We start from the raw sequence: 7,811 nt of genomic DNA, 5'->3' as shown, positions 1-7,811 counted from the left end.
GGCGCAGGGCTGGACTTCCCTGGTGCCTTCTGTCTAGCGGCATTCACCCCGTGGCCTGGTCTGTTCCCTTGTCCGTCACCTCAGGGCTATGCCTAAGGCTCCAGAAACTCAACAAACTGCCCGTCTCACGACTGGCTCATCTCCAGGCAGAAAGAGGCCCTGGGCTTGGGCCCCCTACTTCCTTCGGCCTCCCCCCAGCCCCACTGGGTCTGAGCCCACTTGCCCAGCTCTCCCTACCCCTCCGGCCTGTTCCCCCGCTGGCGGCAGCCCATCCAGGAGAGCCGCATGTCCTGCACCTGGCAGGTTGGCCCCCCAGGGGCACGACCACGACCCTTAGGCTGTGAACTCCCTCTGCTCTGGCCCTGCCCAGCGTCGGGTGCAGGACAGATGCCCATGGAGCAGCACTCGGCACGGGTGGTCCCCGCCGCACTCCTGGAGGGAAAAGGCTGGGCGCTGGGCAGACAGGAGCCACAGGGTGACAGCAGACAGTTTTCTGGGCATGGTCCTTGGACCTGAGTGGGCTCCAGGAAAGGGGGTGTGTGGCCTCCAAGTCTCTCGCCAAGGATGAAAGATGGGCAAGACAGGTAGGCTGGGGACAGAGGACACTTTATTGGAGGAAGTGATTGGGGCTGGGGTGGGTATGCGTTTCTCCTAGAAAAGACCGAACAAGCTTCCTGGGACTCAGAGTGGGCCATCGAGTGGAAAACGGGAGTGGAGAGCTCTGGGTACCCAGAGCAAATCCACAGGCTGAGGAGCGAGGCAGTCTGGGGAGGGGGAGGGGACGGGCGCGGGGCTGAGGGCGGTGCAGGAGCGCGGCTCACGCGTGGGGCCCTGGGAGCAGCGGCAGGCGGCCCAGCGCCGAGCAGCAGACGGTGCCGTAGGCTTGGGAGTAGCCCCCGAGCGCGGCCCTCGCGGCCCCCTGGGCCCCCTGCGAGGCCGAGGCGCTGAACATCCTGCGGCCGGGCCGGGGCTGCGGGGGTCGCGGGAGAGGCACCTGCACGCAGTCGGAGGTCCTCGTCAGGGGCCTGGACGGGCCTAGTGGCGGGTCCGGCGGCGGGAACACGCGGTCGGGGGCGGGGGCGGGGGGGTGGGGGTTGGGAAGCAGCGAAGGGAGGAGAGGGGAGAGCCGGCGCAGGCGGGCTCACCTGTCGCGCGCCGGCCGCCCTCACCCCACGGCCCGGGGCCCGGTCACTCCGGATCAGGGCCTGGATGGCCACGTGGGCGGCGGCCTGCGAGATCAGGGAGGGCGCCGCCGCCACCCGCTCGCGGGGCTCCACCTGGGGAGGGGCGCGCCGGAAGGTCACTGCGGCCTTCGGAAAAGGCCCAGTGGAGGGGTCCTCCTGTGCCCACCCCCTAAGGACCTACCCACGGAGATGCCGAGGGGGACTCCGCCGCCGCCCCCGGGGACCTTCCTTCTCTCGCGGGTCCTCCTGGCGGCGGAGGCTGCAGCAGGGGAGCCGAGTCCTGCCTGGGAACGTTCGGGGCTCCGCCGGGGGCGTCTGGGCGTGGGAAGGTCAGCCGGGGTTAGGAGTCCCGCGCCAGCGGGACGGTCGGATTGGTGGCCCCACGTGGAAGGGGCAGGGCCCTAGGGGATCACGCACCATGCGCCACGTCGCGACCCGGGCTATTCTGAGGCCTGTGTCCAGGGCTCTGCGCCCTGCCCGAGGACAGCTGCGGGGCGGCTCTGGCATTGAGTGGGCGCTCTTGGCGCGGGGCGCCGCCTCCCAGGCCTTTCTGTCTCCAGTCGCGGCTGTGGCCCCTGCGCTCCAGAATCATCTGCGGGGGGAGGGATATTGCGGGTCGCTGGGGCAGGGCGAGGCCTCAAGGGGGCGGTTGTTGGGGGGGGGGAGCGATGGGATCGCAGGCCAGAGCACCTGGTAGAGGAGGTCGCGGTACTCGGGGGCCGTCAGCTGGACTCCTTCCTGCACCGGGAGCCGCACGTCCGCCGCCAGCGTCCACTCGCGGGCCGGGCAGTGGAACCTGCGGGCAGCCCGCAGGCGAGTGCGGGAGAAGCCGGCCTCTCCGCCAGCGCTCAGGTGGGGTGCCCAGCCCCCACCCGGACGTGTGGGGCGCTGCAGCCGCTCCGCGCCTCACCTCTGCACGTAGGGGTGCTGCAGCGCCTGGGCTGCGCTAAGCCGCTTGTCGGGGGCGAACACCAGGAGTCGCCTGAGGAGGTCCAGGGCCTCCGACGGTGTGTCCGGGGGCAGGAGGCCCGCCAGCGTCTGACGAGGCCTGCGGGCGCCCGCGGTCCTTTCCTCTCCAGGTGGGGGCCCCTCCCCACACCCATGTCTGTGGCCCAGGTTCAGCCCTGCACCTGGCCCCACTTTAACTGTCTCCCCAACCCGTGTGTGACCCTCAGGCGGCCTGAGAGGGTCGTGAGACCCCTTTGTGCCCCCTCCTGTGCATGGCCTCCACCCCCCCCAGCTGCTTCTGGGGTTCCTCCCCCGGCTGAGCTGGGCCCCCCACACAGGGGGCTCCTTCTTGGTGTGACCATCGGCAGAGCAGGCCAGACTGGTCCGCAAGGTTACAGCAACGGCTCTGGCACCCTCCTCCCGCGCACCTGCACTCACCTGGTCCCCAGGTGGTGCCGAATCGAGGCGCTGTAGCCTGAGCCGAGAGCGAGGAGGTCTGCGGGTGGGTGGCAGAGGGTGCCGTGGTCAGGAGGGCCCGGTCTGGTGGGGCAGCTCAGGGAGGTCCGGGGCCAGCCAGCTCCTCTGTCCCCATGGAATGGCCTTCTCTCTCCCAGGTTGGGGCTGCTTGGCAGGGCTCAAGCCCCAACACCTGGTGTGTGCAGGCACTCATGTGCCCGTGCTCACGCACCCTCACACCCCCAGCACATGCACACACGCCTCCACCCACGGAGGAGCCCCTGGCCCCTCCCCCTGGGACAGCAGGACTCCCAGGAACCAGGCTCCACCTTCTGGCTCTCCCCTCTCCCCTGCCCCACCTGCCCTCAGGAAAGAGTAAGGCCCCTGGCCACACCCACACCCCAGCCCTCCACCTCTGCACTCAACCCCTCTGCCGCATTCACAGGGCCAGTGTTCCCGTCCTGACCTGGCAGACCCTTTGTGGGCACTGCTCGACCCTCATGGAGCCCACGGCCGGGCTCTTCGTGCAGACTCTGTGCAGTGGCCCCCCCACTCGCCGGCAGGGCCCGCCTTCCCAGTCACCCTGAGGCCTCTGGCCCCTCCTCCCCACCCTGTTCCCTTCCAGCCCGCCTGTTGGGCTCCCACTCCAGCACACGCTCACCCTCCTCGGAGGAGGGCGGGACGGCGTCCAGGACCAGCTCCAGCTGGTGCAGAGTGGACGTGCCAGGGAACAGAGGCCGCCCCCGCAGCATCTCGCCCAGAATGCAGCCCAGGCTCCACATGTCCACCCCTGGGGTGTACCTGGGGCAGGTGGGGGGGGAGGCGGAGAGGGGCAGGAGGAGTGACATTCAGGGCATGGGGCCCAGGGTTCTGGGAGGGGAAGGCATGGGGGTGCTGCACGAAGAGGGGGGTGGGGGTCCTTGTTACCTGCTGGAGGACAGCAGCACCTCTGGAGCCCGGTACCACCGTGTGGCCACGTACTCCGTCAGGGCCTGGCCCTCGGGCCCTTCGGGGGGGCCGCAGAGACAGCGGGCCAGGCCAAAGTCACAGAGCTTCACCTGGCAGCTGGCATCCAGGAGAACGTTGGACGGCTGGGGAGAGGACGTGGGCTGGAGGGTGCTGAAGTGGGTGCACACGGCGTGGGGAGAGCAAGGAGCGTGGGCGGCACCTTCTGGTCCCGGTGGATGACGCGGCCAGAGTGGAGGAACCTGGTGGCCTGCAGCAGCTGGTAGAAGATGTAGCGCTTGTGGACGTCCCTCAGCAGTCTGCCCTTGCGGATCACGGCGTCCAGGTCAGTGTCTGCGGGCATGCGGGTCAGTGAGGGGCTCAGGGAGAGCCGGCAGCCTCGTGGGGCCGCCTCGGCCTGCCCACTGTCTTTGTCGGCACAGCGAGAAGTTCGCGGAATATTTTTAATACTTTATTCCATGCCTTTGTTTTATCAAATGAGTAGAAAAAGGGAAAGGCAGCTGCAAACTGGACAAGACGGGCGCCTCGCGGAAATCGAAATGGTGACCACCGGGTCGCCCGACGGCGCGAACTTGCCAGATGTTGGTCCTTGGGCATGGGGACGCTGCCCGAGGTGAGGGTGCCAGCCACTGCAGGGGCCTGAGCAGCAGAGCGACATTCAGGGGCGTCCTGGGCCAGGACGAGTGGTCACTCACCCATAGACTCAAACACCAGGTAAATGTCCTTGTCATTCTCTGCCCGGATCACGTCCAGGAGCCGGATGATGTTGGGATGGTCCCCAAATTCCTGGGGAGATAGCCAGGGTCTCTGGGGTCCAGGGGCTGGGAAACTGCACCTGGGGAAGTGGGTGGGTGGCCTAGGCCACTCACCTGGAGCAGCATGATTTCCCGGAACGTTCTCTGGAACGAGACAGAAGCACAAGTGTGCACGGAGCCAGAGGGAGCCACATCTTGAAAGGGCCCAAAGGGGCGGTGCTTGTCACCCACACATCCACGGGACCGTGGGGACCATTTCCCAGAGCAGTGCCAGAAACCTGCTATGGCTGGTCTCCCGGCACCAAGGCACCAAGGCAGCAGGGGTGAGCCCGCAGCCCTTACCTGGGCATCCGTCTTATCCTTAAAGGCATCAAAGATTTTCTTGATGGCCACTACCTCTCCCGTTCTCCGATCCACCGCCTTCCACACAATGCCGTAGGCCTGAGGAGGAGGGCGGTCAGCTCCTGCCCCGCCAGCTCCCCCGCCAGCCTGCCCTGCAGACAGGCCCCTCCGCTGGCTCTGGCTGCTGGCAGGGGCAGCGGGTGGTGAGGGCTGCGGTTCTGGGTGAAGCCCCTGCCTCTGCAGGCTGCTCAGGACGCCAGTGTTTTTTGGAGGGTGATGAGCAGCAAGGGCAGACAGAGGCCAGGGCAGACTGGCATCTGGGGCAGAACCTGAAGCCTGACCTCCTCTGGCACCCTGACCTCTCTCACATGCTCTGTTTTGCCTGCCAGCAAAGGCTGTTGGCTCCACCTTCAGGATTCACCAGAATCAGCCATTTCCACCATCTCTGCTGCCTCCGCTGGATCTGAGCCTCCTGCATCTCTCACTTGATTGGTGCAGAGGAACCTCCTATAACATCCCTCGCTTCCTGCCCTGTCTGATCCTCAACAGAGTGGGCAGGGTGAGCCTTGTAAAAAGGCACCAGCTGCTACATCTCCCCGTGTAGCTCATAGAAGAAGTCAAAGTCCTCGAAGTTCTCCAGGGCCCAACTTGATCGGCCCCTTAGCCAGTCACTTACACCCAGTCTCAACTCTGCTGTTTCCCCAAGCAGGTCCTGGCCTCAGGGCCTTTGCACTTGCTGTATGTGCTGCCTGAACACTTTCTCCCCTCCCCCGTTACACACTTGCACACGCCCACGCAGTCACACACCTTCACACACATGCTCAGACACAATCCCACATGCTCACTCACCATCACAGGTACACGTGGGTTCACACACACTTCTGGACCCCATTCCATGGTCCCCTCCGATTACCCACTCAGTCCCTTCCCAGACCTGCCCTCCCCACCCAGCGACCGGAGCAGTTGGGCCCAGCCTCCCAGAGCGCTCTGTGGGCACGGGGAGACAGGAGCAGGGGGTGGTGAGTGAAGACGCGGTGGGTGCAGCTTCAGGGTCACTCGGCCTGAGATCGCTGAGGGCCCTGGCTGTCACCTGCCTCTCAGAGCCAGGTACCTGACAAGTTTCCTGGGAGTAGGCACCATTAGGGCTGGTAACAGGAAACTGAGGCACCGAACGACTCGGCGGCTTGCCCAAGGCCACGCCACCAGTCCCTGGGGGAGGCAAGACACTAGCCCAGGAGTCCCTGTGGAGTCGAAGGGAGCAGAACCCCCAGCCGCCCTGCCCACACCCGGCGGGGGGTCTGGTCCCGCGGACGCCCAGGCGCTTCCCCGGGCTCACCCCCTTCCCGAGCCGCCGCTTGAGCAGGTATCGCTGGGCTACATGACGGTCCACTTCCGCCGCGCACATGCTGGCAGGAGGGGCGCGGGAAGACTGAGGATGCCGGCTGGGTTGAAACTGTTGAACCCAGTTGCCTTGGCAACGCGCTGCGGCGCTATCCTGGCGCCTGCGCCAGACCTAGGTGGGGCGGGGTCTGCGGCCCAAGCCCTGCCCAATCCGGAGCCGCCTTGGACCTCAAAGTCCCGCCCCATGGAGCAGCCCCAGACAGCTTCTACCCTTCGGGCTGCGACCGCCAGACCCCACCCACCCGGCTCCGGAGCAGGTGGCCTCGTCCGTCCCCAGCTCCAAGGAGCCTTCTGCGGCCTCCCGAGCCCTGTCTGCCAACTCCAGACCTTTGCGCGTCGGTACCCAGGCCTGAGACGCAGTTTCCACCCCCGGACTGGGCAGATGCTGGGACGACGTGAAAAGCCTGGAGCGGTTCCAGGCCGGGGCTTCGGGTCGAGTGTCTGCGAGAGCCAAGCTGGAGGAGGTGAGAGTTTGCAAGACTGCTGAGTGTGAGTGTGGCTGCTGAGCATCGAGGTCACGTGCCCCAGCGAAAAGCGAGTGAGGAAGGAGGGGTGACCAGGGAGGGAGGTGAGAACGGGTGTTGTAACCCTGACAGTGTGTGTCCGGGATGACAAAGTCTCAAGATACATAAAGCAAAAGCAGGCAGAACAGAAAGAAAAAATAAATCAGTTGGAGATTTTAACACTTTCAATAATTAGCAGAACAAGTAGAAAATAAAGGTGTAGTGGAGTCCAGCGACGTTATTGTTCAACTTGACCTAGCCGACGTTTATAGAACAGTTCGCCTGACAGCAAAATAGATATCCTTTTCAAATTATATGAGATACCAAGAAAATCCATATTCGAAGTACCATAAAGCAAAGATCAACAAATTTAAAAGGACCGAAATCACACAAATTATGTGTTCTGCTCTCACAGAATGGAAGTAGAAACAAATAACAAAGATATTTGGAAAATCCCCCCCCAAAAAAGATGTGAGATAAAACAACAAATCACACGTTTAAATAAGCAATGTGTCAAAGAAGACATCACAAGGGAAATTAGAAACTATTTTGAACGGAAAGATAATGAAAATATAACATCTGAGAATTTGTGGGAGGCAGCCAAAGCAACACTGAGAGGGAAATTTATAGTTCTAAGTGCTTATATTGGAAAAGATGAAAGGTTTAAGTTTCCACGTTAATCTAGAAAAAGAAAAGAAAATTAAACCCAAAGTAGTATAAAGAATGAAATAATAAAGAGTAGGAGTCACCGAAATGGAAAGTGGACACGCAAGAGAGAAAACCAATGAAAGCTGGTTCTTTGAATAAGCAGAACAAAATGTAGCTGGACTGATTAAAATCAAACGAGAGAGAACACATTCCTACCAAGACCTTCAAACACTGAAAAGAGAGTGAGCATTCATCACTTACGGTCTCACACCAGAACATTTGATAACTTAGACGAAGTGGCAAATGCATCGAATAAGTGGGAGCATTCCCCGAATTGAATCGATATTCAACATAAATGTGAATTGAGAATCTTCATGCCCATGAGGACGAAGGGAAAAGTAGAAGGCTCATCTATGGGAATGAAGACTGATCACTAGCCGGACAGACTGATGGGCATGAGGGCCGGACGCGCTAATGTAGGGTCCGTGCCACCCTCCCCCACGAACCCCAGGCCAGTGGAGGTCTTGACTCTGCCATTCTGCCACGAAGATATGGCCAGTCAGCAGTTATTTCACATCAGTGAATTTCAGCGAAAAAATAATTCTGCA

General features: G+C 62.3%; 1 protein-coding gene across 1 annotated transcript; it reads right to left on the bottom strand.

Annotated features, from left to right (window-relative positions):
• Window positions 1–728: 728 nt before the first annotated feature.
• On the bottom strand, window positions 729–6,114 carry MAPK15 (mitogen-activated protein kinase 15). The gene is made up of 14 exons (XM_016139258.2): window positions 5,988–6,114; window positions 4,652–4,750; window positions 4,424–4,453; window positions 4,250–4,340; window positions 3,757–3,887; window positions 3,516–3,679; window positions 3,250–3,389; window positions 2,571–2,628; window positions 2,095–2,232; window positions 1,875–1,980; window positions 1,602–1,776; window positions 1,366–1,499; window positions 1,146–1,277; window positions 729–994 (listed from the first exon to the last, which is right to left on the bottom strand). Exons 1-14 carry the CDS (start codon window positions 6,054–6,056, stop codon window positions 818–820), a joined length of 1,644 nt encoding a protein of 547 aa, XP_015994744.2. The 5' UTR covers window positions 6,057–6,114; the 3' UTR covers window positions 729–817.
• Between the last annotated feature and the right edge of the window lie 1,697 nt (window positions 6,115–7,811).

This window comes from Rousettus aegyptiacus, unplaced genomic scaffold (genome assembly GCF_014176215.1).
Source record: "Rousettus aegyptiacus isolate mRouAeg1 unplaced genomic scaffold, mRouAeg1.p scaffold_m13_p_15, whole genome shotgun sequence".
Taxonomy (NCBI): domain Eukaryota; kingdom Metazoa; phylum Chordata; class Mammalia; order Chiroptera; family Pteropodidae; genus Rousettus; species Rousettus aegyptiacus.
The sequence above is the reverse complement of the archived record's forward strand: the minus strand, read 5'-3'. Positions and strand labels throughout refer to the sequence as shown.